Source organism: Vulpes vulpes, chromosome 11 (assembly GCF_048418805.1).
Source record: "Vulpes vulpes isolate BD-2025 chromosome 11, VulVul3, whole genome shotgun sequence".
Classification (NCBI taxonomy): Eukaryota; Metazoa; Chordata; class Mammalia; order Carnivora; family Canidae; genus Vulpes; species Vulpes vulpes.
The window spans coordinates 16,754,086-16,776,647 of record NC_132790.1 but is presented as its reverse complement, the minus strand read 5'-3'; the positions used below and the strand labels follow the sequence as shown (position 1 = coordinate 16,776,647).

Sequence of the window (22,562 nt, the reverse complement as noted above, 5' to 3'; positions counted from 1 at the left end):
TTATTAGATTATGACCCACATAGTATCTGATATACATATGGGAAGCTTAATGCTTGTTAAATAGAATTTATATATTTTTTTAGTGGATCTTACAAATTTCTTAATTATTATACTGAATAATGACTCCAAATTGAGATTTCCTTACTTTGGCCTTTTATTTACTCAGCAGATGTTGTCTTTACTCTTTTTTCCTAATTGAGCCCATCAATAAACATTAATTGAGGTTTCATTTGTGTAGGTTTTAAGTGCTAAAAAAAGGCATGAGACATGGTCTCTGTTCAAAGACTTGTAAGCCCACCAGGATAGCAGGATAATCTGACTTCAGATGAATTTTAGTATGAGATAGCTTTTACTTAAATGTCCAAGGAATAGGGAACTGAACAAGTAATATGATTAGAACTTGGTATAATAAGTAATATGGCAAGCTAATATATATTTAATGGTAATGTATGATCTACTACTGGTTATTAGCACTTACACATTTGATGATTAAAATGTCAGCTATTCTTGGAGTGCCTGGGTGGCTCAGTCAGTTAAGCATCTGGTTTTTGTTTTCAGCTGGGGCCATGATCTTAGGGTTGTGAGATTGAGCCCTGCTTCGGGCTCCATGCCCAGTGGGAAGTCTGCTTCGGATTATCTCTCCCTGTGCCCACCCCCTTGTGTACGTGCACACTCTTTCTCTCAAATAAGTGTGGAAAAAAAAAATCAGCTATTTTCAAACAACCCTGAAGGGCTTTGGCTGATAACGTGTTATTTTGCTTAAGTAAAAATATGAATTTTTACTTTATCAGTCATATCATCTTTGTGACTAATATGGGGGAAGGAAGTATAGGCCTCGAAGTGTGAGTGTAGGAGCTACATTTAGAAGCCAGAATCCTGAGACACCTGGGTGGCTCGGCAGTTTAGCGCTTGCCTTCAGCTCAGGGCGTGATCCTGGAGTTCTGGGAATCGAGTCCCGCATCGGGCTCCCTGCATGGAGTCTGCTTCTCCCTCTGCCTGTGCCTTTCATGAATAAATAAATAAAATCTTAAAAAAAAAAAAAAATGGAGCCAGAATCCTGCTAGTTCTTTTCTGTTCTTCTGAAGCAGAGTTCTTTTTTCCAGAATAGCGAGAGGTCAGGTAGAAGGGGAGGTTGGTGCCAGAAGGGGATTGGTTGGTTGAAAGATATATTTGCGTTTCGTTGAGGTTTTAGTTTACTGACAATCACTTAGAGTTTTGTGTGTGTACGTGTTTTAATCAGAATAGAATAGTGTAAGTTCACTACACTATTCATCCAGCCTCAGTAACCACTGACACATGGTTAATCCTACTCTTCCTACTTGCTTAATACCTTCAAGATACCTTGAAACAATCCCAGATAGTCATTTTATATATAAATAATTCAATAGACATCCCTAAAAGACAAGGAATTTTAGGGGTACCTGGGTGGCTCAGTTAAGTGTCTGACTCTTGGTTTCAGCTCGTCATGATCTCAGGGTCATGAGATTGAGCCCTGTGTCAGGCTCCATGCTGGGTGTGGAGCCTGCTTAAGATTCTCTCTCCTTTAAAAAAAAAAAAAGAATTTTAAAAGAAATTTTAAAAGAAATTTTAAATTTTAAAAAAAATTTTAAATTTAAAAAAAATTTTAAAAGAATAAAAAAAAATTTAAAAAAAATAAAAAAAAAATTTTTGGCACCAGGAGTTCTTTTTTTTTTTTTTTTGGCACCAGGAGTTCTAAGGCTACTTATCTATATAGCACTAGGGGATGGCGAGTGCAGTGAACAGTTGTCTCTGCATATCCAGAATTCTGTGTAAACTTTTGTGTGTACGTATTTGTGTGAATTTGACTGGGTTTAGCGCCCTTGGCCTTTATATCCTCAATAGGTTCATGATCCATAAAGGTCAAGAACCACGGATACTCGTGTATTCAAGGAAGAGATATTAGCTCTTAAAGTAAAAGGCCAGGCATTTATATCAGATTTAATCTTTCATAGGGTTACATGATGAAAAAAGGCCACAGACGGAAAAACTGGACTGAACGTTGGTTTGTACTAAAACCCAACATAATTTCTTATTATGTGAGTGAGGATCTGAAAGATAAGAAAGGAGACATTCTCTTGGATGAAAACTGCTGTGTGGAGGTAAGAATCTACTGTTACCACTTTCTGATGCTGCCCCCTGCTGCTCAAGTATTTTATCTTGCTTCTGGTCTTTAGAACCTTAAAATACTCTTAAAATTTACATTTCTAAAATAGTATAGGTGTACAGTTGCCAAACTTCCTGAACCAAAAACCAAAGATCCCTGACAAGTTTTTTTATAATGTGAATTTGTTTTCTGTCTCATGAACAAAGTATAGGGATTAAGTCAGATTTATTTGTACATTTAAGGAAACACTTATTCAATAAAATGGAGTTCTAAAAAAAGCCAAAAAAAAATCAGCAAGACAGGGTTTGAAATCATGAATATATGAGGAACTCTGGGACATTTTGAATACAGTAAATAAAACTAAAGAAACTATGAGTATTACCTTTGAATATTTTAGGTGACCTTCAGGACACCTTACTTAACAGCTGTTAATTCTATAAAGTGAAGTCTTCAAGAAACATACATTTTGAGTTTTTGATTTATATCGGAATTATCATAACTGTATTTGTTGAAGAACATTTAAAATACCTAAAATCTCGCTTATAAGTGAGTGTGTTTTGATGGATGAAATAGTATAGATATATTAATGTCTCAGGGTGTGTGCACTGCCACTAAGGGGTCTTCTTAGATTCAGCTAAACGTGGAGATTCACGAGATTAACATAGGCCATACCAGTCTACTTATAAGGATATAGGACAGGAGCTATAGCTTGCTAGCAGTAATATCTCAGGTGCAAAGAAGGTGTATCTGCATCAGGCAGGTATGGAAATCACCCTGGCTCAGAAGCCTCATGGCGCGCTGGAGTCAATACCTGTTAAAACAACGTGGATATACCTTCCAGGGTTCCTGTAAGGGGTGTGGTGTGCTCATGTATCAGTCACTGTGCTCAGGAAAGCCAAAGCATGGTGTCTTCATCAGGTGTTGATGGTTCTCACAGTCCAGATGGAGTTTACTGATCAGGGTTCACTGTTACCATAGGTATTGTTGCCTAGAGGATAGCATTCAGTAAACCAGAAATATACCCTTATAGACATTTTTCACTGACATTGAATTTCGGCCAGATTTGTATAAATGATTAAGGTTGGATTTAATTTAAATGCTTAAAAATAAAATTTTAAAAAACTGTTTTCGCTTTCTGTGTTAGTCCTTGCCTGACAAAGATGGAAAGAAGTGCCTTTTTCTCATAAAATGTTTTGATAAGACTTTTGAAATCAGTGCCTCAGATAAGAAGAAGAAACAGGAGTGGATTCAGGGTAAGGCAATTTTTATTATTTGTCATGACATAACTTGAGTTCTGACTTTGTATTTTTAACCTTATTAAAGATACTAAAAGCATTGTTCCCTCATTGTAGTTATTTCTGCATGCAGCATAGTAGCTGAAAGAAAAATAAAGTGAGAGGAGTTCCCAAATTTTTCATCAATTTCATTTGTGTAATGAATTTGTGGGAAAATTATAAACTGGACATTTCAGATTTTATTTACTTTTACTATTTAAAGAGAATGGAATTTCCCCTTTTAAAGACTGAAGAATTTTAAAGTGACCATCTACAGACAACAAAAGATGAATAATGCAGTCACTTTTGAATATTTCCAGTAATTTTCAAGATCTGTTATTTTCACAAGAAATCACTAGTTTCAAATAATTGTCTTAACACAAACTTTTTTTTAGAGATTTTTATTTATTTATTTGACAGAAAAAGAGTATGAGATAGTGCAAGCAGAGGAAGGAGGAAAGAGAGAGGGAGAAGCAAGCTCCCCACTGAGCAGTAAGCCTGATGGGGGGCTCCATCCCAGGACCCTGGGATCATGACCTGAGTCTACAGCAGATGCTCAGTCGCTCAGTCAACTGAGGCACCAATGCCCAAGAGTACAAACTTTTGATTTAATAACTTTTAAACTAAAGTATTATTCTAAAATTAGTAAAGCATGAAATACCATATATGAGGTTTTTTTTTTTTTTAATCATGAAAGAGGCTCCTGCATATATTCTTGAACATAAGTAAAATTATGTTCTACTGAAAATTGTGGTCATTTTGATGTGACTTAAGATTTTGAGGCAAGTGTATCTAGGTTTGAATCCTCTTCCCTGGGTCACTTGAGTTATGAATTTTGTAACTGTTTTTCCTCTTCTGTAGAATGGGGATAATAACAGTACGTACCTCTCAAGGTTTTTGTGAGGTTTAATAATTCGATAATGAAGATAGACTTGCGCATTTTAAAAATGGCATGTCATTGCAGAAATGTGATAGATTGCAAACAACCTAAATGTCCATTAATTGCAAAATGGTTGAATAAATAAAGGAAGAAACATAATGGGGTTCTTTTTAAGATTTTTTAAAAGATTTTATTTATTTATTAAAAAAAAGATTTTATTTATTTATTCATGAGAGACACAGAGAGAGAGGAAGAGACATAGGGATGGGGAGAACAGGCTCCCTGGAAGGAGCCTGATGTGGGACTAGATCCCAGATCCTGGGATCATACCCTGAGCCGAAGGCAGATGCTCAACCACTGAGCCAACCAGGCGTCCCCACAGTGGGGTATAATGCTTTGTTTATTTTTTAAAAGATTTTATTTATTTATTTGAGAGACAGCATGAGAGAGAGAGCATGAGCAGAGGGGACGGGGAAAGGGAGAGGGAGAAGCAGACTCTCTGCTGAACAGGGAGCCTGATGTGGACCTTGATCCCAGGACCCTGGGACCATGACCTGAGCCGAAGGCAGACACTTAACTGACTGAGCCACCCAGGTAGCCTGTTTAATGCTTTATATACTGATATGGAAAGCTCTAAAGAGATATTATTGCTAGCTCTCGAGATAAATTGAGTGAAAAAAAAACCCTCAAGGCTCAGGAGAGTGTATTAGGTGAAAAGAAGATGGAGGATCTATTTGTTTGTTTGTTTGTATATGCTTAAAATATCTCTGGAAAGATGCACTGGAAACTGTTGGCATTAGTTGGTAGTGGAGAGGGAGATGCCACTACTTGGGGAGCAGGAGGGAGACTTCCCATATGTCTTTTCATGCTTTTGAATTTGAACAATGTGAAAGTGTTAGCTATTGAAAAAATTAAATTTAATTCAAATAGTAAGGAAAATACATAAAAATTAGATAATGCATGTAAAGGGTATCCTTATAGTAAGTATTCAGTAAATGATAGCTACTCTTACCATCTCAGGAAGGGAGTGTATAAGGATATGGTTTCATAAGGCATAGATAAGGGGCAGACTAAACCCAGCAGGTAGCAAATCAGAGATCAGGAACTTTGAACCTCAACTCTTACTATGTCTTGTTCTTACTTGGTCCTTTGAGAAACATAGAGAAGGGCACTGAAAGTGTTGTTAAATTCTTCAAATGTGTGCGATATTCCTGAATCAAATGCCTATTTAAGCAGAGATAAGCAGTTAATGGAATTTTGGAGCTGGTAGGGACTCTAAAGATGACATCTTTCATGTTAGAGATGAGGAGACTGATGCTGCAGGTTTTGACCTGCTCAAGGTCACACCACTACTCAGTGGCAGGATCAGAATCTACACTGGGTCTCTGGTTTTCTTTCCAGTATGCCATCTGCATTTTAGGCTTATGAAGAATAAACAGTCTGTCCCTGTTTCCGCCCTACACCTTTTATAGCCATTCATTCTACTATCCATCTGCTGAAGTTGGGCAGTCCCCCACCACATAAAGAAGCCCGTCAGCGACGGAAAGAACTCCGGAAGAAGCTGCTGGCTGAACAGGAGGAGCTGGAGCGACAGATGAAGGAGCTTCAGGCTGCCAATGAAAACAAGCAGCAGGAGCTGGAGACCGTGAGGAAGGTGAGAATGGCCACTGGGCCCGAGGAGGGCTCTCTGTTTCACTGTGGGGGCCACAGCTACTTTCCTTATAAGCTTTGATTCTTTTTTTTTTTTTTTTAAAGGATTTATTTATTTATTCATTCAGAGAGAGCGAAGAGAGAGGCAGAGACACAGGCAGAGGGAGAAGCAGGCTCCATGCCGGAAGCCCGATGCGATGTGGGACTCGATCCCGGGTCTCCAGGATCACACCCTGGGCTGCAGGCGGCGCTAAACCGCTGTGCTACCGGGGCTGCCCTAAGCTTTGATTCTATCAAGACCAGGTGCACACAGTTTTAGCGAGATGTTTTGGTAAATTGTTTTCTCAGGAAGTATGTCTAGATTGCTGAGTGAGAGAGATATCCTGGTTTTCCCAGCCCAAGGCATTTCATTGACCGAAAAAGAATAAGAATAGTGAGCACAGTTGAATTTTGTCAGAGAAGTATGAGGAATTTTATTCCCCTAAGGATGTCAAGGTCACTTTTGGTGATCTGGGCAGGATGTATTGCCTTTTTAGTTTTTCTCCCCTTAGCTCCCATCCTTACTTGTGAATACCCTTAGTATAGAACTGTGGGTCTCACTTACCATTTGGAGTCAAAGATAGAGTCTGGGTTAGTTTCTCTTTTCATCTCAGGGCTAGGAAGTCAAGTACTGTAGATTATATAGTTGACATTCATTGGAAAAACTGGTTGCTCAGTTGTATCATGATTCTGGGGGTGTTAGTGGGTCCTCAGTGTATAAGCACCGTCCTTGTTTGGGATGGGTTGAGCCTGTCTGCCTTAAATGAGTGAGCACCTCCTAACTATAAGATCAAAGACCCTTTTGTAAAAAAAAAAACAAAAAAAACAAAACCCAAAGACCCTTTTGTGTCTCCTATATAGCACCTTTTTCCTGGAGTATGAGAGATGCTCACAGTATAAGCCTCCACATTCCTGATGGGGTTCTCTCTTTGCAGTCCATGAAAATGCCACACTTTGTGCTGACATCCTCTGAGTAGACTCACAAATAATTTTCTAATACTTTTATAACCTTACAAATTATGTGAGCATCCGATGTTAGAAATAGTTGTTCCTATCCATCATCCCTCCTTTTTTTTCTAATTTAAATTCAATTTAGTTAACATACAGTATATTATTAGTTTCAGAGGTAGAATTTAGTGATTTGTCAGTTGCATATAACACTCAGTGCTCATTACATTAAGTGCTTTCCTTAATGCCCATCACCCAATAACTGCATCCCCCCTATCTCCCTTCCAGCAACCCTCAGTTTGTTTACTATAGTTGAGAATCCTTTATGATTTGCCTCCTTATTTTCATCTTATTTTATTTTTCCTTTCCTTCCCCTATGTTCATCTGTTTTTGTTTCTTAAGTTCTATATATGAATGAAATCCTACAGTATTTGTCTTTCTCTGACTTATTTCACTTAGCATGATGCCCTCTAGTTCCATCCACAGCATTGCAAATGGCAAGATTTCATTCTTTTTGATGGCTGAGGAATATTCCATTATATATATATATATCATATATAGTGTGTATACAAAGAATCATAAAGTGAATACCCCTGAAATTACTACCCAAGTTATATTTATACATACATACATATATATATATATATATATTTATTTATTTATTTATTTATATTACAAAATTCTGGTGTCCCTTTTAATTTTTTACTAGTTTACAAACAGTAAGATTCATGGTTTATATATCGTTTCATGAGTTTTTATATGTGTCTAGATTCTTGTAACCAGCACAGACAGAATGAAGAAAAATTTTCATGCCCCAACGAATTTCCTCACACTGTCCCCTATACTCAGATTGTCCACTAATCCCTAACCTCTAGAAATCACTGATCTATTCTCTGTTTCTATGTTTTTGCCTTTTCCAAATTGTCATTTAAATGGAATTGCACGGTATGTAAGTTTTCAAGGCTGGGTTCGTTGACTTAGCATCATGCATTTGAGACTTAGGCATCTGGCATCCTTTTAAACCATATATGGACTCTTTTAAACTCTGCTTCCCATGAGCATGTACGTGTTCTATTCTGCTTTATGTGAATGTATGCCCAGTGTTGGCAAGGACCTACGCCAAAGTAGACAGTTTTCCTACTACCTAGTTTTACAAGAATTAGTTAAGCAACTAACTTGATAGTAAATGTTGAGAATTATAATAGATCCCTTAATAATCTTTAATTTTATTTTTCTTGTTAAAAAATAAAATTCATCAATTTTCATTGAAACATATTTAGAAAAAACCTGCTTGGATGAATATTTTAATCACCTGGAATTTGATAACATTTGTGAGGTTTGTAAGACTTGATTGGCCTCACTTGGAAGAAGGAACAAGAAATTATGGTAGTTTCTGTAAATTAATAGATTTCTTTAAAGAGATTGCCCAAGTATTCTTTTTTGAAAAAAGACTATTTTTGTAGAGTACTTTTAGATTCATGACAAAATTAAAAGGAAGATAATGGAGATTTCCCATATACCTCCAGTGTCAACAGATGCATGGTCTCTCTCGGTATAAACATCCCCTTCCAGAGTGATACATTTGTTAAAGTTGATGAAGCTACACTGACACCTATAGCACCCAAAGTCCATAGATTACTTTAAGGTTCATTTTTGGTGTTCTGCATTCTGTAGGTTTGGACAAATGTATAATGACATGTATTACCATTACAGTATCATTCAGGCTTATTTTCACTTCCCTAAATCCTCTGTGCTCTACTTATTCATCCCCCTCTGTTCCCAGATAACTTTTGTTTATACTTTGGTTTCTTTTAAAAAATACAATCTTTTGTATAGATAATATAATCATATGGTTCAAATTTTAAATGATACAAAAGAATAAATCCCACTTGATCATGGTATATGGTTCTTTTAACTTGGTTTGCTAATACTGCATGATTTCTTTAGTATGGAGAGAATGTATGTTGCCATAATAAATACCGCACAAAGCCTATAGCTAACATTGTACTCAGTGGTGGAAAGCTGAAAGCTTTTTCTCTAAGATCAGGAAAAAGATGCCTACTCTCAGCACCTTTATTCAACATAGTATTTGAAGTCCTAGCCAGAGCAATTAGGTAAGAAAAAGACATCCAAATTGAAAAGTAAGAAATAAAATTGTCACTATTTGCAGATGACGATATTTTATGTAGAAAAAACTGTCAACTCTGTCAAAAAAACTGTTAGAACTAATACAAACAAATTCAGTAAAGTTATAAAAAATCAATAGCAAAAATCTGTTGTTTCTAGGGGTGCCTAGGTGGTTCAGTCAGTCAAGCATCTGCCTTCAGCTCAGGTCATGATCCTCAGGTCATAATCCCACATTGGGCTCCCTGCTCAGTGAGGAGTCTGCTTAAACTTCTCCCTCTGTCCCCTTTTTCTGCTTGTGCTCTCTTGTGTGTGTGCTCTCTCTCTCAAATTAATTAATTAAATTAAATTAAAAATATTTTAGAAAATCTGTTGTTTCTATACACTGCTAATGGACTATCAGAAAGAGAAATTAAGAAAACAATGCCAGTCCCCTCTCAATGGACATTTGGGTTGTTTTAATCTTTGATTAAATAGGCAGTGCTGCAGGGAATTACTTTGTACCTGTGTCATTTTATACACATTTCAATGTATCTGGAATAAATTTTTAGAAGTGGGATTGCTGGAGCAGAGTATATACATCTATAATTATGAAATCCAAGCTGGTGCAATAGTTACGATTTCAAATCTTGCTATTCACTGTACCAGAGGAAAAAGTGTTCAGTGGAGTGCCTGGATGGCTCAGTTGGTTGGCTGTCTACCTTTGGCCTGGGTCATGATCCTGGGGTCAGATTGAGTCCCACATTGGGCTCTTTGCTCAGTGGGGTGTCTGCTTCTCCTTTTCCTCTGCCTTGCCACCCCCCCTGCTTGTGCTCTCTCTCTCTCTCTCTGTGTCAAATAAATAAATAAAATCTTTAATAAAAAAAGTGTTCAATGATTTGCTGATTAAGTACTCCAGCCCAGAAGTATCACATTTCACTTCTATTTACAGTACTTTGCTCAGTACTAGTCATATGTTTCTGTTGAAAAGTCAGCTCTCAATTTTATTGGTGTTTTCTTTTTCTTTTTCTTTTCCTTTTTTTTTTTTTTTTAAGATTTTATTTATTTATTCATGAGAGACAGAGAGAGAGAGAGAGAGAGAGGGGCAGAGGGAGAAGCAGGCTCCATGCAGGGAGCCCAACGTGGGACTTGATCCCAGGTCTCCAGGATCAGGCCCTGAGCTGAAAGCAGCACCAAACCGCTGAGCCACCTGGGCTGCCCCTTATTGGTGTTTTCTTGTGTGTGATGAATCATTCTTCTCCTGTTGCTTTCAGGAGTTTCTTTTTATCTTTCAGGAGTTTAATTATTATGTGTGTGGGTATGTGTCTCTTTGTGTTTATCCTGGAGTTTGTTGAACTCTTGGATGTGTATATTAATGTTTTCCATCAAATTGGGAAAGTTTTCAGCCATTTAAACATTTTTCTATTCCTTTCTCTCTTTCCTCTTCTTGTGAAATTCTCATTATGTGGATGTTGGTACACTTAACAGTGTCCCACATTTCTCTGAGGCTCTGTTCATTTTCTTCATTCCTTTTTCTCTTTGTTCTTCAAATTGCATTTCTCCCTGTTGATCTTTGATTCTTCTTGCAGCCCAAACACATAGGTGAGAACCTCTAGTGAATTTTTTATTTTAGTTATTTTGCTTTTCAACTCCAGAGTTTCCATTTGGTTCTTTTTATATTTTATAATTTATATAATTTATATATTTTTATTCATAATCTCTATTTATACTTTGTTACTTCCTTAAGCATGGTTTCCTTTGGTTCTTTGAACATATAACTTCTATGAAATCTTTGCTAAATCACCATCAGGGCCCCTTCAAAGGCAATCAGTTGTCTGCTTTTTTTCCCTATATATGTGTCACATATTTCTTTTGTACATCTCATATAATTTTTTTTTGTTGAAAACTGGACATTTTATTTATTTTTAAAATTTATTTTTTTGGGATCCCTCGTGGCTTGGCGGGTTAACACCTGCCTTCAGCCCAGTGCGTGATCCTGGAGTCCCGGGATTGAGTCCCACATCAGGCTCCCTGCATGGAGTCTGCTTCTCTCTCTGCCTGTGTCTCTGCGTCTCTCTCATGAATAAATAAATAAAATCTTTAAAAAAAATATTTTTAATTCCAGTATAATTAGTATACAGTGTCACATTAGTTTCAAGTATACGTTATAGTGACTCAGCAATTCCATACAATACTCAGTGCTCATCACAGTAAGTGTATTGTTAATCTCCTTTACTTGTTTCACCCATTCCCCCCACCCAGCTCTCCCCTCTAGTAACCAACAGTTTGTTCTCGTATTTAAGGGTCTGTTTTTTTTCCTTTCTTTTTTTCTTTGTTTTGTTTCTTTCAATTCCACATATGAGTGAAATCATATGATATTTGTCTTTCTCTGAATTTTACCATTGTAGTAGATCCTTTAGATCTATCCATGTTGTAAATGGTAAGATTTCATTCGTTTTTGTGGCTGAGTTCTATTCTAATTGCGTGTGTGTGTGTGTGTGTGTGTGTATACACACACCACATTTTCTTTATCCATTCATCTTTTGAAGGACATTTGGTTGTTTCCATATCTTAGTATTGTAAATAATGCTGCAATAAAAATAGGGATGCATATATCTTTTTGAATTAATGTTTTTGTATTCTTTCGGGGAATACCCCATAGTGCGATTGCTGGATCATATGGTAATTCTATGCTTATTTTTTTGAGGAATCTCCACACTTTTTCCAGAGTGGCTGCACCAGTTTGCATTCTCACCAACAGTGAATGAGGCTTTCTTTTTCTCCACATCCTTGCTGACACCTCTTGTTTCTTGTGTTTTTGATTTTAGCAATTCTGACAGGTGTGAGGTGACATCTTATTGTGGTTTTGATTTGCATTCCCTGATTGATGAGTGATGTTCAGCATCTTTTCGTGTGTCTTGCTCAACTGCAGGTCTTCTTTGGAGAAATGTCTGTCCATGTTTTCTGTCTTTTTTTTTTTTTTTTTTTTTTTTAAGTAGGCTCCAGCATGGGTCTTGAACTCATGATTCTGAGATCAAGACACAGGCTGAGATCAAGAGTTGGACACTTTACTGACAGAGCCACCCAGGCACCCCTTTCTGCCCATTTTAAACTGATCATTATTATTTTTTTTTTTAGTATTGAGTTTATCAGTTTTATCAGTTCTTTTTTTTTGTTTTGTTTTATCAGTTCTTAATGTGTTTTGGATACTAACGTCTTATCAAATAGATCATTTGCAAATATTTTATCCCATTCAGTAGGTTGCCTTTTAGTTTTATGGATTGTTTCCTTTGCTGTACAGAAACTTATTTTGATATAGTCCCAATAGTTTATTTTTGCTTTTGTTTTCTTTGCCTCAGGAGACCTATCTAAAAGAATGATGCTCTGAAGCGATGTCAGAGAAATTACTGCGTGTGCTCTCTTCTAGGATTTTTATGGTTTCAAGTCTCACATTTAGGGCTTTCATCCATTTGGAATTTATTTTTGTGTATGGTGTAAGAAAGTGATCTAGTTTCATTCTTTTGCATGTAGCTTTCCAGTTTTCCCAGCACCACTTGTTGAAGAGACTTTTTCCCATTCCTGCTTCCTTTGTTGTACATTAATTGAACATATAATTGTGGGTTTATTTCTGGGTTTTCTGTTCTTTTCCATTGATCTATGTGTCTGTGCCAGTACCATACTGTTTGATTATTACTGCTTTATATAGTCTATCTTGAAATCTGGGATTGTGATACCTCCAGTCTTGTTCTTCCTTTTCAAGATTGCTTTTGCTATTTAGGGTCTTCTGTGGTTCCATACAAATTTTAGGATTATTTGTTCTAGTTATATGAAAAATGCTGTTGGTTTTTTATAGGGATTACATTACATTAGATTGCCTTGGGTGGAACATTGTAACAGTGTTTATTCTTCCAATCCATGATCATGAAATATCTTTCCATTTGGAAAACTGGACTTTTTAGACAATATATTGTAGCAACTCTGGGTATGGATTTCCTCCCTCCCCTCAGGGCATGCTGTTTGCTTGTTCATTTGTTTAGTGACGTGGCTGGGCTATTACAGTGAGGTCTGTTTTCTTCACACTGTGAAGCCTCTTGACTGTCTTCTTCAGGCACAGCCTTGGGCACGCACAAAGCACCCTGGGATGACCAGGACGTTAGCACGGTTCTCTTTGTGTGTCTCTGTCTCTGATATCTTTGTTAAGCTGTCTGCCTCTTTTGGTATCCTATCCAGCTGTTAGAGCTGTATTGTTTTCAACAGTGGCACGGGACCTAAATTGCTCTGGAGTCTGATATTACTTAAATTCAAGCCCACTTGTGGTCTTTGAGACTTGTTCCTATTACATGAGGGCTCTTTTCTGTCTCAGTTTCTAACTTCTAGCTGATCTGTGGTTTAGTTTGTTGGTCTTGTGGAGCAATGAGCCACCTCTTAATTCCTTAAAATTTCTGTTGCTTTCAAGAGTATCATTAAGTTTGAACTTCTTCACCCTGTGTTTTAAATAACCTTTTAAATAACATTTCTGGGGCGCCTGGGTGGCTCAGTCAGTTAAGCATCTGATTTTGGCTTAGGTCATGATCCCAAGGTCCTAGGATTGAGCCCTGCAGGGAGCTTGCTTCTCCTTCTTCCTCTGCCTGCCCACGCCCCCTCCTGCTTGTATGCTCTCTCTCTCTCTCTCTCTAATAAATAAATAAATAATATATTTTTAAAGATTTTATTTATTTATTCATGAAAGATACACAGAGGCAGAGACATAGGCAGAGGGAGAAGCAGGTTCCCCGCAGGAAGCCCTATGTGGGACTCGATCCCAGGACTTGGGGATCACGCCCTGAGGCAAAGGCAGACGCTCAACCACTGAGCCACCCAGGCATCCCATAAATAAAATCTTTTTAAAAAGTTATGTCATGTCTTTTGGGGAGAACTTCTGATCTTGCCTATCTGTCTGGCCAAACCGATGTGCCAGTGCTCTGGAGCTCGTGGCAGAAACAAATAGTCTCTTTCTATTGGCATGGTATTCCTGCTTTATGAGCCTGTCACCAGATGGAGGTGGTAGCCTCTGGTCTTCTAGGCTTGCCTCTTTTGGTGTGGGATTTCTTCTGTACAGGTAATTGGGACAAGGGGCTGATTGTGCCTAGTAATTTCTGCCTGTCATCCCTGAGTTCAATGGGGCTGGGTGGAAGAAAGAATCTCAGACCTCTTAGTCACTTTTGCTTGGAATAGAGGTTCTGCAACATGGGGCTGGAAAGAATGAGAATACTAGTGGCTGCTCTTTCTGGGGTGGGGTACTGTAGCTAGACTATGAGCTGAGGAAAGAGCTCCCTCTTTACCAGGAGTAGAACTTTGTTCTCACTGACATTGTAGGGAGGAAAGGAAGGCACACTATGGCTCAAATGCCACAGACTCACTGTTCTTAGTAAGATTTAGTAGATTTTCTTGGATAAATTGTCTCCATTTGCTGTATGCTCTTAAGATAATTTCCAGAGACTTTAAATCATTGTTTTGGTGTTTTTTTTTTTTTTAATTATTTTCACCAGTTATGGATGTTGCACTAGGGGAATGGGTCCATGGAGCTCCTCATTGCCACCCTTGTTAAGTCAAGCTCTGTTAAGTTTTAAGGAATAATGTGTGAGATGATAAAACCGTACAGAAAGAACTCAAGAAATAGATGTTGAGGGCAGCCTGGGTGGCTCAGCGGTTTAGTGCCGCCTTCAGCCCAGGCTGTGATCCTGGAGACACGGGATCAAGTCCCACGTCGGGCTCCCTGCATGGACCCTGCTTCTCCCTCTGCCTGTGTCTCTGCCTGTTTCTCTCTGTATCTCTCATGAATAAAGAAATAAAATCTTAAAAAAAAAAAAAAGAAATAGATGTTGAACCTCATGAGTACATTTGCAAGTTAAATTTAACTCAATGACTATATAAAATTTTCTTTTCATGATGTTCTTCAGTCATTCATTTACCTAATTTATTTTGTATATTTAATGGAAAATTGTTGGAATGGAATTCCAGTGGATCTAAAAGCTTTTTTTCCATCTTGATTGAACATTAAGAATTTGGCTTTTCCCATGTGCTTAAGTGTGGCCATTTTTCTCCTTTTTTTCATATATAGATTTTTTTAAAAAAGATTTTGTTTATTTATTTATTTTTAAGATTTTATTTATTTATTCATGAGAGACAGAGAGAGAGAAAGAGAGAGGCAGAGACACAGGCAGAGGGAGAAGCAGGCTCTCTGCAGGGAACCCGACGTGGGACTTGATCCTGGGACTCCAGGATCATGCCCTGGGCCGAAGGCAGGTGCCAAACCGCTGAGCCACCCAGGGATCCCCCATGATTTTATTTATTAAAGAGAGAGAGAGAGCAGCGGGAGGGGCAGAGGGAGAAGCAGACTCCCCACTGAGTGGGGAGCCCAGATGCAGGGCTCCATCCCAGGACTCTGGAATCATGACCTGAGCCAAAATCAGATGCTTAACTGACTAAGCCACCTTGGGTGCCCCCATTTCACTTTCTAACACACCTCCACTCTAATATTTACTGCTTTTCTGTGGGTGGGTTTTTGATTGGGTAGAAACTGGAAGAAGCAGCATCTCGTGCAGCAGAAGAAGAAAAGAAACGCCTTCAGACTCAAGTGGAACTACAGGCCAGGTTCAGCACAGAGTTGGAGCGAGAGAAGCTTGTGAGTACCACACAGCTGGGAACTTGGAATGCTGCTGCATTGACTCACGGAGCCAGTCTGGGTGAAGCGGGAGGGGCCGAGGCCCGGGAAGCCAGAGTGAGGCCTTCGTGTCAGCAAGGCTATGCTTCTGACATGCAGTGAGCTATGGGGAAGTTCTGTGTTTCTTTATTCATTATGGGTTTATTGAGCACCTTCTGTGTGCCCGGCACCATGCCAGGGATATAAAGAGAAAAAGATAAAAACCTTGCTTTCAGGACTCCAGAAGAGAAATTCATGGAATGGGGTGGGGGCTAAATACTGTGGTTAGGGTGACTATATATCTTGGTTTGCCTAGGATAGTCCTTGCTATCCTGATATAGTTATTAGTTATCTTGATATATAGTTATTAACAGCATCCCTTTTCCTTCTCAAAGAGTCCTGGCTCTTTGAGAGGAAAATAAATAGCTATGGAAAAAGTAAGCATGGTATTTCTCTTCTGTAATGAGCAAAGTTCGCGGGGAGGTTCTGAGATCATGAGAACATATGAATTCTGATCTGCTGCTCTTAGCAGCTCTGATTCATCTTAGAGGTTCCCATCCCCCAAGAGACCCAAGAGCCAGGTTGCTTTAGGTGGTTAGCTAGTTCATTGGAACACAGGTCTGTGTACAGAATTGTAATGTGTGGAAGAGAACTGAGCCCACTCTCCATTAAGTAGATGCTCTTGACATTTTTTAAGTAACTTTTTGTTGCTTCGCATTGAGACAGACGTGTTCCTGTTATGAGAGAAAATTACACAGGCAGGCAGATGTGGGGTGAAGGAGCACGGCTTTCACAGCCAGAAGATCTGGGTTTCTTTCCTCTCTGTACCTGCTTTTGAGCATTAGTTTTTTTCTTCTTTAAGTTGGAGGCCTTGTCATGTGATCTCTCATGACTCTTCTGAGGATGAAGTGAGCAGTGAGAATTTTATAAACTGCAGACACATACTAGTGTGTGTGCTGTTACATTTAGATGTCCTTGTCTTTCAATTTTTAAGGCAGAGATTTAAAGCTGTTTAATTCAGAAAGGAGAACACATATACTTGTTAGGGTACTAACTTAGGTACTTGAGTCCCCCCAGGGCTGAATGTGCCCCAGGGACGGAGCAAAGGGGCCTCGAGCAGCCAGAGGTGAGAGGACCCTGGCTGTTCCTCAGTCTTCCCTTTCCCCTTTATTTTAATCCTTTGACTGTTCTAAGGCAGAGATTCATTCCTTTTGGAGAAGATTGTGGGTAAAGAGGTTGTGGCATTATAATAGAAAAGAATTTAAAAAGAAATTATTCAGGGAAATAGTTTTTATTTTTTCTTGACTTGACCTTAAAGTGTGGCGTGGAAGGGATGGAACCCTACTGGGGAGGAATCATAGTTTGTGTCCCCAGACTCTGGGTGTGGTGTTGGTATTGGTGTTGGGTTGATGCTTTCCTTCCTCCACCTGCCATTCTGGGAGGGAAGGACTGGGCCCTGCCCACCCCAATGCACTGTGGGCAGTGGCATCGTTCATGATGGTGGAGCAGTGGGAGACTTGCCCTGAGGGTAAAAGCAACCTGAGTTTAACGTGACCCTTTTATGCCATCAGATCAGACAGCAGATGGAAGAACAGGTTGCCCAGAAGTCCTCTGAACTGGAACAGTATTTGCAGCGAGTACGGGAGCTGGAAGACATGTACCTAAAGCTGCAGGAGGCTCTCGAGGATGAAAGACAGGCCCGGCAAGATGAGGAGACTGTGAGGAAGCTTCAGGCCAGGTGCCACATCAGTTTGTATCCTGTGCCTTTAAGTATTTTGCTTGGGCTAACGTCATTTCTAGGAATGACTAAGGTCCTGGTGAAGAGGGGGGACTGTCTGCCAGATTGGAAAGACCCTGGAGGCTTGGCTGGCCAACTTGTTTGTTCTCATTCTTGGGCCCTGATAGAGCCTTGCTTCTGGGGCTCTGGACAGGCCTTCTATCTATTTTAGAGCAGACAGGTGGCCAGACCTGAATACTAGCTTAACCAAAGGAGGCTGAGCAGCCCAACCACAGCACAAACCCATCCATGGGGGAGAGATCATTGAGGATGCTGCTGATGTCACCATTGCCTCTGCTGTCACTCAACACTGGATGTTGCCACCAGCAGCAAGATAAAGTCTCCATTGTCTTTGCTCCTGTGTGTCAGTTGCTTCAGTGTCAAGAGTGCCAGGAAGGGCATCTGCTTAGCCAAGCCCAGCTCAGGCTTCCACTGAGCCCTGGCTGCCAAAGGGCAAGAGGGCAGGGGTCTGTGGCTTATGTAGTGGGAATGGGCCCTGCTTCCCACCAAGACCCCTATTGTGGTAGATTCCTTGGACACATGAAGGGGATTCACACTGGGTAGCCTGAATACCTCCAAATGTCCATTTCCCCTCCATACTCTTACCACTAGGATGAAGAAACAACAGGCCTTTCTAGTCTCATTCAGTCCCTAGAAAAGCACACAGAAGGTGCATAATACATGTACACTGAGTAGGTAAACATTGGTCACACCACATTTGCAGTCTTGTGTTCAGTTGTGGATCTCACACTCCAGGAGACATTGGGGGAGGGAGTGAATGGTCTTGTGTAGAACTAGGGGTAGTAGGTGGGAGAGCTCCTTCTAGTTGAGGAAGAACTTCCTAGGGATGAGGCTGCCCGTAAATAAACTCACCTAATTTGTGAAGCAGTGGTGGCCCATCCCTCAGGATAACCAGCCCGCAGGGTATCATAGAGGGCCTGCTGGGAGTGGTGACAGGAGGCTATCTGGACTATTACTTTGTTCCTTCAGTCACTGGCTTTGAAAGAGCATGCTGATGGTCAGGCCACTGGAGGTGTGCCCCGTGCTGGGCTGGCATCTAACTACACTGTCTGTACTTTGGGTACAGGTTTGGATTGTACGTTAGTATATTTAAATGTCTCCGTACTTGGATATTCTTAGATAGCCAGTTATTCAAAGATAACATTTTGGAGTCACACAGACCTTGGTTAAAATCCACTACTACCTGTGCAACATACTTTTAAACACGCTGATTTTTTATTGCTTCATCTGGAGGGATGATAATACCTTGCAGAATTGATGGGGGGTTAGCAATCATGAAGTTATGGTTCTGACATGTAGTGATTGTTCAGTAAGTGGTATCTGTTTTATTCTGCCTTTTGTTGGCTCCTTCTTCCTTCACCTTCTATTAGTTTGTTAGCTTTGTCCTTGATAATAGGTTTGTATTAGATGAGAAGTGTTTTAATGCTCTAGCAACCAGGCAAATTTCAAAACTTGGCCCTCTCACCTGCCAGGTGAATGACTTGATACAGGTCACTTCACTTTTGTGCCTCACTTTCTTCATCGTTGACCTGTGCATATTGATAGCACTTAAATTTATTGTGAGGATTGGGAAAATACACTTAGCTCTTGGCCCAGTTTGTGGCACATTTAAACCTTTCATAAATGTTACTTTTCAAAAAAAGGGTGAAACAGGAGCAGGGCAGGATACATCGGTTACCTTACCAGCTTTGTGAATATGGGCCTCTGTGGCTCCTAGTTTCTTCCTTGTAAAATGAGGGAGGTGGATTAGATGACCTGAGGTCTGTGTGCTCCTCTCAGTGGCTCTATCATCTGCTAGGGTGGGTGTGGGAGCCCAGGCAGGTTTGATCCTGACTCTCTGTGTTACAGGTTGCTAGAGGAAGAATCTTCCAAGAGGGCTGAACTAGAAAAGTGGCACTTGGAGCAGCAGCAGGCCATTCAGACAACCGAGGCAGAGAAGCAGGAGTTGGAGAATCAGCGTGTCATGAAAGAACAGGCTCTTCAGGAAGCCATGGAACAGCTGGAGCAGCTTGAGCTCGAGCGGAAACAGGCGCTTGAGCAGTATGAGGTAATTCACCTCATCCCTGCAAATGTGCATGTAAAGTGGTAAAACCAAACATTTAGACCTCTAAATATAACACTCTATGTTAACTAACTGGAATTAAAGTAAAAACTGAAACCTTGAGAAATAATATTTGCTTATTTGAGGGCCTGGCCTTGGCCCCCTGGACAGCAGAACAGCTGTGACTGGGAGGCTGTCCTCTGAGCACTGGGGGAAGCAGCCCACAGGGTGGTGTCCCTAAGGCCCACTGGGGTGAGACCTGGGTGCCCCACATGCTAGGCTGCTGAGAAGAGTGGCAGGTTCTTAGCAACTGAGAAGGGTCCAGTGGAACCTGGAAGCAAACCTCCTTCCTCAGCGTCCCTTCAGGGCCATTTACTGATGAAACTGAAGTGGTGTCAGCTGTCAGGGACAGTTACCGTAAAGTCACACGCAGGAGGGGAAGACAGGATGTGGAGCCTAGGGGCGGTGAGCCTGATGTGCACGCAGGAGACATTCATGTGCAGCATTGCAACTAGGTGCGTGGGGCGCCCTTGGGCAGGTTAGTCAGATTCTGCATTCCGGTTTCTGTGTCTGTCAGATGCGGGTAGTAAGAGTTCCTGCCTCTTTAGAGTGGCTGGAGGATTCCGTGGGATAACCCAAAAGGATGTAGTAAGTGCCCAGACATTACTACTTGGCTCTTAAACTCCCACTGTGTCTGCATGATCCGAAATCTACTTCTGTTCCAGGGAGTTAAGAAGAAGCTGGAGATGGCAACTAGTAAGACCAAGAGCTGGAAGGACAAAGTGGCACAGCATGAAGGGTTAATCCGATTGATAGAGCCAGGTAACATGCTCCTTGAAGTGCTCAGATATATTTCCAGTTTATTTTTGTTTTCTTTTTGTATTTGAGTTGTGCTGAAAATCTTAGTTAGCCCAAATATATAGAAACCAAGCTAGTGGGGCAGCCCAGGTGGCTCAGCGGCTTAGTGCTGCCTTCAGCCCAAGGTGTGATCCCGGAGACCCTGGATCGAGTCCCACGTCAGGCTCCCTGCATGGAGCCTGCTTCTCCCTCTGTGTTTCTGCCTCTCTCTCCTTCTCTCTGTGTCTCTCATAAATAAATAAAATCTTAAAAAAAAAAAAAAAGAAAAAAGAAACCAAGCTAGTTAGGGTCAATTTCTCTTAAATAATTTGCTGTGTAAAGGATCAGAAGGCCCAGGTTATTCCCCTTGTGCACGTCTTCTGGTTGTTTTGGCCAGTATGACATTTATGGATATTTCTCAGAAATAAAAGAGAAAATTACTGTTTTATCTGTGGGAAAATGGTTGTGTTAACTGAAGGGTATGGGACTTCCTGTATGTAATGTGTGTTTGTCCCTAGGTTCCAAAAACCCCCACCTGATCACTAACTGGGGCCCTGCAGCGTTCACCCAGGCGGAACTTGAAGAGAGAGAGAAGAGCTGGAAAGGGAAGAAGAGCACTGAGTGACCAGTGACGCAGTGACGAGCGGGCAGGGGCCCCGTCGAGTGTGCACCCTCCGGCTGTAGCTGGGATGCTGATGCTGGACACACAGGAACTGGCTTGGCTGCTTCCAACCCTTCTTCCTTCCCTGCCTCCTGTCAGCTCAATATACGAAGGAAGCCTTCTTGTTTATCTTCCTGAAAATAAGGGCCTACCTGAAAAGAAACAAAAAGTCGACACTATCATGCTCTTTATTTACTTTCTTGGGAAACTTCAGCTTCTGAAAACTCCCTTTAGCTCCCTCAGGTGCTTGCTGGAATCAGGCAGAGCACAGAGCCGGGGGGGGGGGGGGGGGGTGCCACCAGCTGCCATGGGTACGGGGGTAGGGGTAAGGGTGGGGGCACCACTGGGGCCCCCGCTCAGCCTTTCCCCAGCACATGCCCTTCCAGCTAGATTGACTGCTCTGCCTGCCTCATGGAGCCAATTGCCATGGCTACTTGCACGTGGCCCCCACTCAGGGGTCCCCATGGCCCGGGGGGTCCTGGCCTGCGCTGGGAGGTCGCTGTCCCCTGTGTATCGGTTTCTGCTGATGCTGATTGACATCCCGGCCCCGTGGCATCAGCTCCAGGAAGGAAACGCCTTCACGCAGTGCTTTGGTGGAGATAGAAACTTAGGAATCAAAGACAGCGCAGAGATGAACTCGGTAAATCCCATTTGGAATGATAATTTGATACTAACTGAAGCCTTTCTAATATTTACGATGGTTTCAGCGGTCAGTGTGCTGCCAGACCCCTTGCTTTTACTTTTGTAGTTACTGTACAGAACATTTCAGGAATGTGTGAATGCTTGTCATAATCAGGCCTTTCCTTAATAAATAGGGACATGATCATTTATAGGAATTATACATGAAGAAAGTTTTAAAAATGTATTTTTATGATGTCCTATGTTGAGAGGGAACAAATATTTATAATTTTCAAATATTCTTACCTAAATATTGTACAATGTAATATGCTGAACTTTCTTAATTTTTTGCTAATTTTCTAAGATGTATTAAAAATGTTTTGTATGTTTGGGTTTTTTTGTTTTTTGTTTTTTTTAGTAAAATGGACTCAGTAAGAAAATAAAAGTACCAGAACAGCATGCATTTTAAATTGTCTGATTTAACAGAAGGTAAGGTTGTGTGTATGTGTGTATTTTCATAGAATGAGATGAACTTGAGTTTAGGGATACTTCCTGAAAACACTGAGTTTGGAGCTTGGACCCCCCAAACCAGAGCTGTCATGAGGTTAGCTATGGCTTCATGTTTGGTGTTTGAGTCACTCATGTGGGAAACCATGGCCGACTTGTGTGCTCATAAACGGGAACTTACAAAGATGGTTTCTCCCTCATTGTTGCCCTTACCTCCGAATCCTCTTAACCTCTGCTTTCCCGAATTTTCCTTTTATGCCTGTTAGTTTTTCTTTCGGTTTTTACCAGAGTAAACAGTGTGGTTTTTTGTTTTAGTCTCACACGGTTGCCAGGATTAAAATGCCTACTGTGGACTAAGCTGGCCCACTCACTCGGTCTAGCTTGATTGTGTCTTGGAAA

At 40.5% G+C, this 22,562-nt stretch overlaps 1 protein-coding gene across 3 annotated transcripts in view; it reads left to right on the top strand.

Annotated features, from left to right (window-relative positions):
* The window catches only part of SWAP70 (switching B cell complex subunit SWAP70), a 70,725-nt gene extending 48,610 nt beyond the window's left edge, over positions 1-22,115 (top strand). For all 3 annotated transcript variants that reach the window (XM_026008274.2, XM_072725666.1, XM_026008275.2), the window contains exons 5-12: positions 1,974-2,120; positions 3,270-3,378; positions 5,752-5,933; positions 15,576-15,683; positions 17,273-17,439; positions 19,348-19,546; positions 20,266-20,362; positions 20,896-22,115. In XM_026008274.2, coding sequence (XP_025864059.1) covers positions 1,974-2,120; positions 3,270-3,378; positions 5,752-5,933; positions 15,576-15,683; positions 17,273-17,439; positions 19,348-19,546; positions 20,266-20,362; positions 20,896-21,002 — 1,116 coding nt within the window. In that variant the 3' untranslated portion in view covers positions 21,003-22,115. The remainder of the gene's footprint in view (positions 1-1,973; positions 2,121-3,269; positions 3,379-5,751; positions 5,934-15,575; positions 15,684-17,272; positions 17,440-19,347; positions 19,547-20,265; positions 20,363-20,895) is intronic.
* The last annotated feature ends 447 nt before the right edge of the window (positions 22,116-22,562 follow it).